The sequence below is a fragment of the Protopterus annectens genome, chromosome 8.part0 (genome assembly GCF_019279795.1).
Source record: "Protopterus annectens isolate FY-2018-M chromosome 8.part0, PAN1.0, whole genome shotgun sequence".
In the NCBI taxonomy this organism is placed as follows: Eukaryota; Metazoa; Chordata; order Ceratodontiformes; family Protopteridae; genus Protopterus; species Protopterus annectens.
The window spans coordinates 1,568,018,822-1,568,035,031 of NC_056741.1; the positions used below are offsets into that span (position 1 = coordinate 1,568,018,822).

At 41.3% G+C, this 16,210-nt stretch overlaps 1 protein-coding gene across 1 annotated transcript in view; it reads left to right on the forward strand.

Moving 5' to 3' along the window:
• The window catches only part of LOC122808514, a 1,519,214-nt gene that overhangs the window by 633,965 nt on the left and 869,039 nt on the right, over window positions 1–16,210 (forward strand). The window contains exon 10 of the mRNA XM_044079469.1: window positions 9,325–9,485. Within this exon, the coding sequence (XP_043935404.1) occupies window positions 9,325–9,485 (161 nt within the window). The remainder of the gene's footprint in view (window positions 1–9,324; window positions 9,486–16,210) is intronic.

Here is a 16,210-nt window from a genome sequence, read left to right on the forward strand (position 1 = left end):
TAGCCTGGGGTAGACCCAGGCAGACCTCACAGTTGCAGCCTGGACTGTTGAGGTGGTTACTTCAGGGAGGGAGCTACCATGTAGCAAGTTGACTGAAGATGAGCCACAGGTACTTGTGGGTACTGATGTTCCCTTGGACAGAGTGACTGCAAGGTTAGTGGTGAATAGTAGTACCCAGGCTGACAGTGAGGCACCGCTGTCAGAGGATACCAGACTTCCTATGGAAGGGGAACTGGGAAGGCTTACTAAGAGAGAGAGTTGAGACGGGCTCAGCTCTCAGACCCTACATTACAAGGCCTGAGGGAGGTAGCTAGTGAGGCATGTAATTCACAAGGGAAAGGGGAATCTGTATACTGAGACAAACGGTTACTGTATAGAGAGTGGACCCCTGAAGAAGGGCTACAGGGTGAGAGAATACAGCAGTTGGTAGCGCCCAGAGCCTACCATCTGACACTTCTAACCATAGCCCATGATATTCCCTTTGCAGGTCATATGGGCATATAACATACAGAGAGACATATTATGCAGAAGTTTTATTGGCCTGGGATTTCCAGAGATGTAACAGGGTACTACAGGACCTGTGAGCAGTGCCAAAAGGTAGTCAAGGCAGGAGACAAGGTGAAAGCTCCTTTGATGCCTTTGCCTGTGATTGAGAAGCCATTTCAGAGGGTAGCTATGGATATTGTGGGACCTCTGAGTACCCCATGTTCCACAGGGAAAAAGTATATCTTAGTGGTAGTAGATTATGCTACCAGATACCCTGAAGCGGCGGCCCTGTCCTCCATTGCGGCAGAACAGGTGGCAAATGCTTTGTTAGAGATTTTCAGCAGGGTAGGTTTCCCAAAGGAATGCTGACTGACAGAGGTGCCAGTTTCACATCAGACCTGCTGGCTTGTGTGTAGAAGTACTGTAGGGTAAAACATCTAAAGACCACCCCCTGCCATCACCAGACTAATGGTCTTGTTGAGAGGTTAAACTCTACACTCAAGATGATGCTACAGCATTTGCAGATCAGTTTAAGAGGGAGTGGGACAAGTATTTGCCCCATCTGTTGTTTGCTTACAGAGAGGTGCACCGGGAATCCACAGGTTTTTCACCCTTTGAGTTGTTGTATGGGCATAGGGTGAGGGGATCTCTAGATTTGATTCAAGATGAGTGGGAGGGTGAGTGTGAATCCCACAAGGAGTCTGTTGTGGCATATGTCCTAAAGCTCAGGACAAGGCTCAGGGAACTCATGGGCTTGGCCCAGGAGAACCTGGCAGAAGCCCATTAGCAGAAAAAGGTGTGGTATGACAGGAATGCACGAGCTACACAGTATGCTGTAGGGTAGCAGGTAATGATTCTCATTCCTGTCAGACACAACAAGCTTGGGAGGGACCCTACAAGTTATTAAGGAAGGTCAGTGATGTTAACTACATGGTAGAATTGTTAGGCAGGAGGCAGGGGCAGAAATTGTACCATCTTAACATGATGAAACCTTACCATGATAAGGAGGCCCTTGTGCTGATTGTTTGCAGTGGATGGCAGGATGAGTCTGAGAGGGATCTGGTGACTGATCTCCTCAGTGAGGTTCGGACTGACACCTCAGTGGAAGGGGTAGCAGTGTCCTAGCAGCTATCCCCTATCCAGGTTTGAGAAATCCGAGCAGTGTTACAGGAGTTTGGGGACATGTTCACTGGGAAACCAGGGTACACCCACCTGGTACAGCACCATGCGGATACAGCAGCCCAAAGGCCTATTAAGCAGCCCCCTTATAGGGTGCCTGAGAGAGTTAAACAGACTCTGAGGGAGGAGATACAGGAAATGTTGGAACTATGGGTAATCCAGGAGTCCAGCAGTCCCTTTGCCTCCCCAGTGGTGTGGTACCAAAGACGGATGGCAGCATCAGGTTCTGTGTGGACTACAGGAAATTAAAGACCCCATGCCTAGGACAGATGAAGCCCTAGAGCAGCTGGGTGGGGCTAAGTATCTTACCACCAATGATCTTACCAAAGGTCAGTGGCATGTGCCCTTAACTCCCAGTGCTAGAGAGAGATCAGCCTTTGTGACTCCTTTTGGCTTGTGTGAGTTCACAAAGATGCACTTTGGAATGAAAAATGCCCCAGTGACTTTCCAGAGGATGGTAGATCGTATCCTAGCAGGAGATTTTGCCCTTGCTTACTTGGATGATATTGCTATCTGTAGCCATTCCTGGCAAGAGCACCTTCAGCATGTCAGGGAGGTGCTGGGCAGAGTAAAGAGGGCAGGGTTGATCATTCAGCCCAGCAAATATCAGGTAGGTGTGGAAGAGATCTCCTCCCTGGGACATAGAGTGGGGAGTGGTAAGATCAGGCCAGAAACTGCCAAAATGGAAGCCATTCAGGCATGGCCTGCCCCTATTACCAAAAATCAGGTGAGGGCATTCTTAGAGATAGTTGGGTACTACAGTAAGTTTGTCCCCAATTATAGTACTGTAGCTGCTCCCCTCACAAACCTAATGAGGAAAAACAAGCCAGATAAGGTAGTGTGGACCCAGCATGTGAGCAGGCATTCCAGAAGTTTAAAGGAGCTTTGGGAGGACCCCCTGTGTTAGCCAGTTTAGATTACAGCAAATGATTTGTTGTGTAGGTGGATACTTCAAATCATGGGGTGGGGGCTGTACTTAGCTTGGTCTCAGAGGGTGAAGAGCACCCAGTGGTAGATCTCAGTCGTAGGCTCCAACCTAGGGAGGAATGCTACGCAGCTGTAGAAAAGGAATGCGTAGCCATAGTGTTGGCACTGCAGAAAGTTCAGCCTTATCCGTATGGAAGGAAATTCACTGTAGTTACAGACCACAGTCTCTTAACATGGCTACATCAAGCCAGCCAGCAAAGTGCCAAGTTACTAAGGTGGAGCCTAGGGTTGCAAACATATGATATGACAGTGCAGCACCTCAGTGGGGATAACAATGCCATCGCAGATGGGCTCTCAAGACAGGGAATGGGGTAAGGTATTCCCAGATCGACTCAATCCTCTCAAGAAGTGTTTTTCAAGGGTCATTTGAAAAACTAGCTTGAGATTTTTTTTTTTTTGGGGGGGGTGATATAGGGAAATATTGCCAGCCCAGCTATCTGGAATTTTGTAAATAATTTTGTCATTTGTGAATATTGATATGAGGTATACAGAACTGTATTTTATGTACTGATCTTCAAAGATATATCCACAGTGTACCCTACTGGTACATAAAAGGGTTAACTTGCAAAACTTAAGAATAGTTGAGGTTAAATTATTTTCTAGCTGGGCCATAAACAAGAGACATTATCTCTCAGTTTCAGTGTAGCAGACAGAATGTCTAGAGCTAGAAGTATTGTGTATTGTGTTAGAGAAAAGTAATTACTAGGTTTAAAATGTATAAAGTGTTTTATTGTTTTATGACTTTCAAGATCTGCGAGCTTCTGAGAGAGATGTATTTTTCACACAGAAATGTTAAATTCTTTTAGTTTCTGTGTTAGTCTGGCAACTGATGTCAGGTGACAAAAAGTGATGTCATCCAAGCTAACCCAGCAGTAATATTTGATGTTAATTTAAGAACTCTCTGAGAGAGAGAGACTGTGCATTTTGTATTTTGTCTTTGACCTGGAAACATCCACTCATCATCACATCTGTACTTGCCTTGCTCTGTAAGTAAGTTTTTAGGGCATAGTAACTCTTTTTAGATTCAGATTGGAATATAGTAAAGATTAGTTTAGATGTTTTCATTATTTATTTGAGACTGTTGTGCAATGCTGTTTTAAATACTTCCTGTGATTTTACTGTGGTGATTGACTAAGTATTGTCTTGTTCTTTTATTATTTATTATTTAATATATTTAAACCTGTTTTTGTGGCTGATATTTGTGAGACATATTTAAGCTCGTGCTTATGTATTTGGTGCCACTGTACAGGCCATTCCTAAATAGCCTTACTCTTGGTCAGACTACCATTTGGATAATAGTAAGATTAAACAGTAGGATCGGACACCCTTTGTAAGGGCCTTATAGTAGCTGATAAATATGGGTTGGTGACAGTGGAAACTACCTTATCGTCTGGGCAGAAGGGGGCATAGCTAGTAAACTGTGCCAGCCTTCCCCAGGTTTGTGTGTGTGCGTGTGTGTGTGTGTGTGTGTGTGTGTGTGTGTGTGTGTGTGTGTGTGTGTGTGTGTGTGTGTGTGCGCGCGCGTGTGTGTGAGTGTGTCAGCTACATGGGAAAGACACAAAGCACTGGTTTGACAGAGAGGGTGCTGGAGGTCTTGGCTTGGCCCCTCAGCTGAGATCTTAACCCTATAGCTGTGCCAGTGATGAGTCTTATTGGGGATGTGGAGAAAGAGGGAGAAACCAGCCGCAGATTGACTGTGATCTCTGTGTGTGCTCTGAAGGGAAGTTGCACTTTACTGTGTGTGTACTTGTAATCCTCCCATTGTGTATGTCCCTCACTGTTGCCAGTGGTGATGATTGAGGCTCCTTGATTACTGGGCCAGTGCAGGGGCTTCACAGGCTGTATGCAAGAGTTGAAATGAGAGTATAAACTTTGGGTATATGTAGCAGTATTTGCTATAGGGTCACTGAGTACAAAGATACTGTTGTTAGAGAAGTATCTAAAGATTGTTGGGTTAGATGCTGACCTATACTGATACTATCTGGTAAAAAAGTAGCTTGGTGTCTGAGTTGACCTGTGAGTCTTTAACAAAGAACAAGAAGCTGGCAGAAGCAATGTTGGTGATGATGTTCAAGTACATTGATGCCAAAAGTGGGGCAGGCTGCTGTCTAATCCAAGGAAAGATTGCAATGATAAAATCATGGAAGTATAGAGGTGTAGATGTGCTCATTTATGGAGGGTAGTTAAATTCCCAAAGATAGTATTTATTTCATGATTTGCAGTTGATGAAGATGTAAAGAGAAGTCATATTTACAGATACAAGTATATGAAGGAGTTTGAGGTCATTATCATTTTTCAGTAGTCTAGAGATGGTGGTATTTCAGGTAAAGACAGACAAGCTACCACCAGTGTTGCTGCTATTTATACTTGGAAGCCTAAATGGTTGGTATACTGTAAAGTTGAGTAAGGAGGGAATGCTTTATCTGCACTGGATCCATATTTCGGTGACAACTCAAATATCCACATTTTCTAGAATTAAGAAGGCATCAAGTGAGTAGATTTTCTTATTTGGGCTCATACCACTGAGCAGTGTACACTTATATTTGCCACATTCAAATTTGTATTTACTAGTTTGTTAGTCTGTGTAGATATACATTGCCTAAAAAGACACCATGGCTAGAGAATATCTTGGCCTGTATGTGCTGGGAAAACAGGTGCAGGCAGTCTCCTGCAAAACTGATAGGACTGTATTTAGTCTTCCTCTTGGCTGACATGTATTGGTCTCCCACAAAATGTCACCAGCAACTAAGCCAGGTATTAAGATCATTCATCTTGCTTGGTTTGTGGCATCAGTCTCCGTGGTAGGCAACTATCCTTACAGCCTTGACACACACTGATGAGTGTTTATTCATGTCTCTCCTCATGTACTCTAAAGGGGGTGCATTACAAGTCATTCATACCCACATAACTATATCATGCATACTTTGGGTGAAAGAACTGGAGTGCCCTGGTGATATGGTGAATTCCTGCACCTGAGAGACAGCTCCCTGCTGCCCTGTCATTTTGATCAAGTAGATGTCAGGTGAGTGGGGTGACATAAAATTCTTGTTTATCTAGACATGCATATATGTCTGTAAAGAAAATAAAATGCATAGTTCCCATCTTAATCACAGTCAGTAGTTAACTTACAGTTCATTAGCAAGCCTGGGAGTAGTTAGAATAAATGTCACACACCCTTACATTGCTTCTGGATGGTCCTGGGAGAGGGACAGTGGGCTTTTCTGCCTAACAAACAGTGTTTCCTATTTTTTCTTTCCTCCTTTTTCTCCAACTTCTCCCTGTTTTCCTTCCCTCTAATGTAATTCACATTGAATGTATTGTATGTATACTTCCCAAATTAACTCTGCCTTCTACTACTGAACTATTAGCTCACCTTCAAGGGTTCTTCTCTGGCATTGTTGGCTAATTTTACATTGATTTACATGTTGCTGACTGTACAAACCTGTGAACCTTTAGAACACCTATGAACTAAAGGCATTATCGTCAGAATGAAACTTCAGCCAACTACTTGGAATTAATTCTGTAGAGTCCGTTCTCTTTCAAGTGCATTATAACATTACTGCTTTTTATTTATTATTGCTCACTCCAGCCTACCGGTAGAAGCTGATGGCGTTATTCATACATAAAATCATCTGTGATGATTAACACCTTGTACATGCTTGCCCAGGTCACAAACAAACAGTGCTACTCCACTTACATTCTCAAGTTGTACACCCTGGATAAGAGAAATAAAACACTGACCTTGTCTGAAACTAGGAAGTAGAACTGAGTGCCTGCAAAACTTAGATGCATTTGCTATTTATAATGTATTTAAATCAAAGCTGTTTAAGTTACCTGACCATGACAGAACGCTGTAAATATTTAACAAATATTTCTGACCTTTTATGCAGTTGCTTGTAGCTCTTTTCCCACAATTAAGTACTTTCTACCTGCAATAACTAAATATTAATCAAGTGTATAGTACCACAACAGCCTACCCATGTCTCCTGCAGTTCTGTCCATTCCAGATTTACCTGATCATTCTAACAAATCATATAGCTTTTCTTGCATTGGTTTGTAATAGCAGTTGTACCTGGCATAGATGTTGACCCTTCTGTGCCATTTTCTTTTCTTTAGTTATGCATTCATTTTCTGATATGCACTTTACCTTATTTAGGTATGTGAGCTAGCTGGAAAGTTATCTTGGCAAGTGATGCGAGCAAGGCAGACAATAGGTCCTGGATAAAAAACAGCACGTCACAGGATTCACACACACACACACAAACACCTGTTGTTAGTTTAGATGATCACCAATTGAAAGCTGATGAAGATCCACTCCGACACAGGCAGGACATGTGGGCTCTATAGAGAAGGTATTCCATGTTAAATAAACCAGAGAAGCAGTCCTGATGTCCACTATTCAGACTTTTGGCACCCAGTTATGTAAGTGCATCTTAATCAAGCTATAATCTGCATGTTCTGTGTTTTAGCTACCCTTACAGTTAATACACTGTTTATAACTGCTACCTTTTAATTAGCAAATTATTAATCTACCTAGACAAGACCATTCTTTGTTAGCCTTCATTTTACAGATGCTGTAATGACTCATATGTCTTAAATCTATTGTAAGAAAGTTTTCTATGATACAGATTTGTTCTGACTGCACATCTGGTCTTGGACCATCTCATGACTAAAAAGCACTCTGGACCACTTTACTTACCTGATTAACAAATAAATAAATGGTAACAACAGAATAGTGGTCTGCAAGAGGCTTGGTACTATTGCACCATACATGCTTCAGGTATATTTAGATGTACGTTCTAAAAGCAGCTGCATAATTTGAAGGAAATTTGAAGGATCTCTATAAATCTTGGCTTTTGATTTCTAATGCTTACCAATAGCAACCAAACTATCACACTCCTCCAGAAGAGGCTCAGTTTTTCTACTGAATATAGACATCCATCTGATATTGTCTTGTTAGCTGACTCATGTTTCTTCACCCTGCCCACTCATTCATTCATTGTCTGGCACGTTCTTTCTACGTAATAGTTCAGCAACAGGGAGAAGAACCAGACAAAAGTGCTGTTAATTGAAAAAAAGGACACTGTGTTTTGGAGGAGGAGTATGTGATTTAGAAAGAAAAAATGTAAATATTCACTCAAGTTGTTTCCATTTTCAGGATAGTCTTTGTGAACAAAATATTAGAGAACCTATTATGTAATGCATGTCTCTTGTCCTTTTATGACTTGATGAAGGCTCTGAGTAAGCTACAGTATAAGGATGTGTTTCTAATGCTGTGTTGTTGTAGGCACCATAAATCATATGCTTCACCTATCCATACTGCTGCATTAGTGAGTGCAGTGTAGTCTGAACTACCCTCTTAGTTTTATCACTGAGTTTTTGATTAGTGTCTGTATCAGTCTTTTAAGTTCCAAAACTCCAGTTCAACAAACCGTTCATCTTCATAGCACAAATAGTAACATGTTCAAGTGCATAGCATTGTCTCCACATGAAATAATAGAAACTCCCTGTGCAGCAGTAAGGTCTGCAGGGCTGCACTGCAAGACAGTAAAAGCATACTTCATATCTTGTCTATTAAAGTATGGGGGTAACATAATGATGGTTCAGAGGCTGGCACTTCTGCCTCACAATGTCTATATTCTGTGTTTCATTTCTGAAAACGAAGTCCACTTGTTGTGAATTCTCATGCCTTCCATCTGTGGATGGGTTGCTACTGAGCTCTTTGGCTTACTCTTACATCTCAAATGAAATGCCAGTAGTTGAATTAGCAAGCCTGTAAAGTGCCTTGGCCAGAGTGTGTGTGTGTGTGTGTGTGTGTGTGTGTGTGTGTGTGTGTGTGTGTGTGTGTGTGTGTGTGTGTGTGTGTGTTTGTGTGAGCTTGTGTGTGTGTGAGCGTGTGTGTTTGTTTTCACATTGTGCAATGGATTGGAGTCCCATCCAGGAATTTTCTTTGTCTTGCATTCATTACCATGCCATTGTCTAACATTTCATCATCCTATATAGAAAAAAGCAGGCATGAGAAAATGAATGAATACTGAAGCATGGAATTGGAAAATGTGGTGTTTTCTTTGATATAGTACATAGAATATAAAACAAATTTTAAGTGAGTTTATGGAAAAGGCAGAACGGTACTTTAATACTAAGCTATTACTAACCTAAACCAAGACATATCTAAAATTAAGAAATGCGTTATTGTGCAAGGGTCTATATTAAAAGACCGAATGTTTAGGTGATCGAACACTTAAACATCGATCTTCTAATATCGAAAGCAAAAAACGGCGAACGGACAATTTAACGCAGGGAAAGATTTCCCTTGGCCGTTCGCCGGAGTTTGCTATTTCCCTACTGTTGAGCGATCTTGGAGTTGGTATATTTAATTAGGCGGGGTGTGGGGGGCACATCCCCCCACATCAGGGGGTGTGGGGGGGCAATGCTCCCCCACTTAATTTAGATGTAAAGTAGTGTTTTTTGTGTTGTGGCCGAGGGACATGTTTCCCTGGGATGTTCGACATTGTGCAGTTCAATATTAGAAGATCAATGTTTAGGTGTTCGATCACCTAAACATTCGGTCTTCTAATATAGACCCATTGTGCAAAGACAAGTAGGACATTATGTAGTCAAAGCACCACTGTGCTGCAGCTAAGATTAATGATTGCTTTTCGTTTATTTCAGCTGATAAGAAAAGTATCATGGAGCTAGAAGATTTCTGTGTTCGGACATTGTATGACAAACTTGAAGATCAGACATTGCACATCACATCACAGGTGGCTCAGCACAGGAAAGATATATATGGATTTCATAAGCAGATGCTTCAGCAGATCTGTTCACTGAAGGTTAGTCAGAGCAAACACATGAAGGCATCCTCTTCCTAAATGTATGGAGTTTTGCATGTCTCAGTAATATGATTGTCATATTAGAATACGATAGTTCCTTTAAATACTTTGCATTATTTAGCCCAAATATGCTTAATAATATTTGTACAGCAGGTAACCAGGTTCATTTTCACCACCTCAACTGTCACGACATATCGAAAACTATTTGTTACTCTTAAATGTAAACTGGTAAATATATGAGATATTGCCTTCTTTCATTCCCTTCCTTGTTCAATTCATTTTATTACTTTTCCCCTCATTACTCATTGATGATTATAGAGTTGTGATATTTACCTGTTTATCTCTCACAACATCAGTGATATAGGACTGTGGAGGAATACGTTGTGAATAGCAATACGCAATATCAGATTGTCCTGCTTTGCACTGTAAGTATTGTGCATCTGACATTGTGCATTGTTAGCTTGCTTCCATTTTGTCCTGTCTAAGTGTTTCAGAATGGAATTAAAGAGCCTCTTGTATCAGGCAGAAGTAATTTATTAATGTAGTATTCCAATAATCCTGTATATTCCCATAAGAGGTGCTGGATATACTGCACAGTTGTAGAAGACGTAATATAACAAAACTATTGAAAGCATTAACTATTTGAGACACTTGTTAACTCAGAATTCAGCTTCAAACATCCATTGTTTCCTCCCAGAAACAGTACAAGACAGACAAGTTGTGCCTCTGGTGCTCCTGCTCCCCAAAGGTGGGGGGGGGGGTCCCCTTCGAGAATGACGGGTGATCCCCAGCTCCTGCAAGAAATCCATCTTCTGTCATTCTCTGCCAGAGGCAGTCTGCTTTAGCTTCCATGGTTATGACTGCTGCAACAGGTAGAGAAGCATTTTGGTTTCTTTTTTTTTTTTTCTGTTTTTTTTTTTTAGAACAGCTTGGGGCAGAACTCTAGGCATAAACAGATTGCATTGCCACGTAGTACCAAGTTAAGAATGAGATGTTTTAAAAGTCTGTTGCAACTGAGGTGTGAAGAACAACCACAAGGGTTTGACATCATTTTGCTTTGCCCATAAATCCATATAGGACTACTATGTATTGAAATTATAACTGTGAAAAAGGTTTGTTTAGTAACAGGCATTTAGTGTAACAAAGCATACTTCCATGCACTTATTTTTTTGTAAATATATATATATATATATATATATATATATATATATATATATATATATTTTAATAAATGATAACTTTCTTAAAATGTGATATTACAGTTGTGTTTTGCATGCTTTCATGGATGGTCAGGTATACTGAAATTGTTCCCTGCAACATTAATAGGGAGGTCAGACAATTTCTGTATTAGCATCAGTTTAAAGTTGTAACCCACATGATGCATATTTCCTGTGGTAGAGACTGTGCAGGTGAAATAATAAGGAAAGGTGGAATCTCAACAGCCTGAAAGAGAGTTAAGTCTGTCCTTGGACAATCTTGTGCATGTATACATGCTATGCACAAGGTATAGCATGCTGGCGTTCATCTGAGGTGTGAATGATGCTTATGCATGTTTGCTGACTGAATGCATTTACTCCTACAAGAGTGAATACATATCTGTGCACAGGTCAGGACTGAGGCTCATTTGCATGAGAACTCAAATCAGCTCCAACTTACACTAACCTGCCTCAGTCTTTCATTTTAAGCATCTCTGGGCTCCACGCTTCTACAAAAATCCACGAAAAGTACAACGTGTAAGTATCTATTAAAATCAGGGATAACCATAAATTATTAGGATATGTCATATATTAGTATAATATAATGTAACCTGTTCAACACAAGCCTGTGTTTACTATGTTATAATATTTGTATGATTAGTCATGAAATGAAGTCCTGTCTCCATCTGCCAAGAGGCCTACTGCAGAAAGTGATCTTTGGCAGTGGGTAAAATGCAGGACCACACTACAGCCATATTCATTAAACTAAACACTGACGTACACAAGCTAATATTTAATGTATTGTGTATCACACCCTTTGTTGCAGAAGTATACAGGCACATGTGTTACTATTGCAGCAGAGAACTAAATAGTGCAGACAGTACTGCCAAAAACCACAAACCCACAACTCAGAAGTAATGCTTCAGCGTGCTTATCACACATTTTGTTTTCTGTTTTTTTGTAAATCTTTAGCATGCATGATCTATAATTCATTATAGTGTTATACAGGGGAGGCAGGTGTGATTTTGCAACAATATGGGATTTCAGGTTACAAAATGCTGTCACAGCAGACAGCAAGACACAGGAGAAACAACCTCAGTCCTTAGGAAAATCGCATCCTCATGGATGCTCTGAGAACATATGGCAAATACTTTTTTGGAAAATGGGAACCAAAGCAGGCAGAGTGTGCTAATGCATGGAATCAAGTAGTGTCCGACATAAATACCATAGGGGGAAGGAACCACACCTTAACACAGTCATATATCAGTGTAGGAAAAGAGTGAATGGCAAGCTGGAACATGCCTGGACAAAAACTAGGTTACCAGGAGTAACAATAGTAGTGTCCTTATGAGTTCATTCTGCCTGAAAAGGGTGACGACTTTGATGCAGATGAAGGTGTTGCTGGAATCATCAAGTGGTGGTATCAACACCAGTACTTTCAGACCATTGTAATAGTCACAGTCGGTCAGTCTGAAAGGTTAGTGTGCGATCGCTTTCAGTACATTAATCCGAGATGTATTTGGCATAGGTCACATTAATCACATTTTGAGATATTTCTTCACTGGGTCAGCACCAGAAACAACATTATCCAGTGCCTTAACACAGCAGGCTGATATTGACAGGAGAATGGCTGTCAGTGATGATGCTATAACTCTAATACCCATGACACAGCCTAAGGCAGTGGCACATAGTCACAAAGTGTACTGACAGGGTCCTTATCCTGCAGCAGGTCGAACAGTCTACTGGCAGTGACATGGGCTCACATGCTCAACATAATGATAAAATGTCATTTTTTAGGGTGGATGGGACGCACACTATGTGGCACAAAAACAATTTTCTTGTCTGCAGCCTGAATTCCTTGATGAAGAGACTATCCTTTCAGAGTTAGTACCCATGGTCAGACCTGTACACAGTGGTGCCAGGTGAAGACATATTCCATAGTTATGTCCAGAGTTACATAAGGCCTTGGCTGCCCAGCCTCAGCTACTGCCAGTGAGAGTCTGGTAGAGTTGGAGTATTGCAGGTTATATATGGAAAATTTCACCAGTACATGGGAATGGTGGACTTCACTTACAGTGCTATGATGATTTTCATGTGCAGTATGACATGGCATCCATGTCAGTCTAAATGTATAAACTCATAAAGACTTATCAGTTGTACATTGGAAGCACAAGTGGAAGGCTGAGTAGGCATGACCTGCCCTTGACAAAACCAAATTGTGTAGGGTCCAGTATCTGTAGATTTCCTATGTCATTACTGATCATTTCCATGATAGTGTTTTCCCATGGCTTTGCATATGCAACTAATGAGATGTATGGGTCTGTACTTTCCATGGTCTGTAGATAGCTAACTTTGTGCAGAGGGATGCCTGTTGTCATTCTCCATTCATGACACATGAAGCCCATTTGGAGGCTACAGTTAAACAGCAATTCCAGATGATAGACTATGCTGCATGCTATTTAGAAGGCATCCTGGCATATTGTCTGGGCCTGTTGATACGGTGTTCTTGGCCTTAGATAAACCATTGAGGATCTGTCCCCTAGTGATAGCAGGGGGAGTTATATCTGACGTTATTTCATGAGGGGAAGTTGAAGGGGAGACAGGGGTAATGTTAGAGCTGAATTATGTGGCCAGTAGGTTTGCTGCATGTTCTAGCTCAGCATAGATGGCTCCATTAACAATTAGCTCCACACACAATTGGGTATTGCCTTTGAGGTTGTGGACATAGACAATGAATGCCTTGTGGATATCCTTGGCCTGGGAGGCCAGTTTTACCTCAAATTTGGCTTTGGTAGACTTTATTTGTCCTTTGAGTTATTTGTTTAGTTTAATGAGAGTGCTTTAATCCTGCTGGGTGCTACACCTCCTAATTTTTGCCATGATTTTCTGCCTTCTGTTATGCAGCCTATTGATGATGAAGTCATAATTCCACCAGGGTGGCTTGTTTTTTGAGTTAGTTCTTTACTTGTTCCTGGTGGGAACAGCTGCCTCTATGCAGCTATTAATATGATTATGTAGGATTTCTGTGAACAGTTCCACCTAGGCAGTAGTGTTCTTAGGGTTTATAGGGGCTAGAAATTTTGCCAGGTTAATACTAATAGTAGTAAGTTAGCCTTAGAGTAGTTACTGAACATTCCAAGTTTAGCTGAGTTCCAGGTTTTATTTTTACATTAAAGGAGACCATTTTGTGGTCTAACGTTACCAGAGAAGACATACTAGGGGGGTGCAGCACTCTCCCATATTAATCAAGAGCAGATCCAGTATGCTTGTACCCCTGGTCGGCATATCGACAGTCTGGTCCAGGGAATTTGTGTTTACAGAATCCAGGAATCTCTATGTCTGCATGTTTGGTGTAGTATATGATTACCAGTTAATAATGGGGTAATTAAAGTCACTCATAAATATCATATTGGGTTGGATGGTGTGTGTGTTTCTAATAGGTTTCCTGGGTCATAGAGGGTGACCTATAGCTTGCAAAGAAGTGGTATGAGATTTTGCATTCTGTGATTTGAACATGGAGATGCTCAAGCCCTGTTTGACCAACTTTGAGGTATATTAATTTTTTATGTAAATCAAGACACCTCCACCTTTAGTCCCTGCCTGTATAGTTGCTGGTCTGAATGTGTGGAAGCTATAACCTTGCACTGATGGTGTGCTCTTGATGGCTTTAAGCCATGTCACAGTGACTGCACAGAAATCAGCATTCTTTAGGGTTACGAGAACTTGTAGAGACTGGAGTTTCTTGTTTAGACTGCTAGCATTGAGCAGTAACACCTTTAGATTTTTTTGGTTTTGATTTGTTGTGTCAGAAGTACTTTCAGTTTGACATTGGCTAAAAAAGACACTATGGAGGAGGATGTAGCAGTAGACGTATTTATTTGTCTTTGTTAACCAGGAAAATCCATCTGGGTAATACCCATTTTTAGCAGAGGTAGGGAGAAAATCCATTTGTTTACAATACATTATACTTCCTTCCAGTTAAACACACAGTAGTTACATTTCTATTTACATTTATACACATACAGCAGTTACATTTATACATTTTAAGATTTTCCAGAGGTGGAAGCTACTAACGAGTTAGCCCATATGCAATTTAGTGGAGTGTACAGGCACCAGTTATGTATAAAAATTGTTTTGTCATTTCAGTGAGAAGTTGAGAGTATTCTGTTTAAGGAGAGTATTTGGACAGAATTGTACAGTGAACACAATGTCTTAACCCGGTGATGAGCATGTGCAGTACCAGGATTGGCTAAGACGTTGTTCAAGCAGTGGTTCAAAACTTATGTTTGTTGGAGAGTTTTATTTGTGTGGGAATACTGTTCCAGAGTTTAGCAACATATTGGGAGTAGAGTGAGTCTTCTGCATCATTAGTTGACTTATTTGTGCATAGTAAGAATTTGTTACTAGAATGGCGGTCCCTTGCTGAACAGTAGGGCAGTAATACGTTTTGTAGTGCAAGGCATTTTTCTGGATGATGAATGAGTGTGTGCTGTAGTTAGTTGTGAATATGTTAGGTAGTTGTGCAGTTCAAGCCAGTTTAATTGTTTTAAGCTATATTAATGTTGAGTCTTGCGAGTGAGATTGGTGGCAAATGTAGCTATTTAACAATGGTTACTTTCCGCACAGTGGTCAGTCTTGGAATGTCCAATGTCACACAAAATTATGATAACTAACACCTGCAAAAATGATCTCCGATGATGGATTTATTCTCCATTAGTATCTCAAGGCTGTCACTTCATTCCCCCCCTCAACCTCAGGCCACAGTCACCACGGATACTTCTCAGATAGGGAGGGTGTGGGGTATTATCTAGGGAAGACAGTCCAAGGCATCTGGCAGGAAAACAGGGCTCACTTGCACATAAACATCCTAGAGATGAAGGCGGTGCTTCTAGTGTTGCAAGCATTTCAAGACACTCTCCCTCTAGAAATGATAGCAATCCAGTTGGACAACATGTCTGTAGTCTGGTACATAAACAAACAGGGGGGAACCAGATTTTACCCCTTTTGACAAGAAACTCTAAGGGTCTGGCAATGGGCAACGGCTTCTAACCTCTTTGTGATAGCAACACACATCTGGGGAAAATCCAACGTGATTGCAGACAAATTGAGCAGGGCCATACTATGGCCACATGAGTCAGAAAGTTAAGGAGGAGATGTTCTGGAAATGGGGCCAACCTTGCTGCGAGCTCTTTGCATCGTCCACCAATGCCAATTGCAGCAACAACTTTGCCCGATCCCTCCCATGGGGGAGTAACCAAGGGATGCACTTCTTCATGATTGGTCTCGGGGACTTCTTTATGCCTTTCCTCCTATCCCTCTAATTCCCAAGTTTTTGCAGAAAGCAAGTTTGTTGGAGACAATAATCATTTTTACCCCCTATTGGCCTTGTCAAATCTGGTTCCCCTTTCTTCAGCTTCATCTTCAGGATGAACCATGGATTCTGAATCCTGCTGCAGACCTTCTGACTTACCCATCAGGGATGGTTCATCCCAACCTGGACAATCTCAAACTAATAGCTTGGCTGTTCCT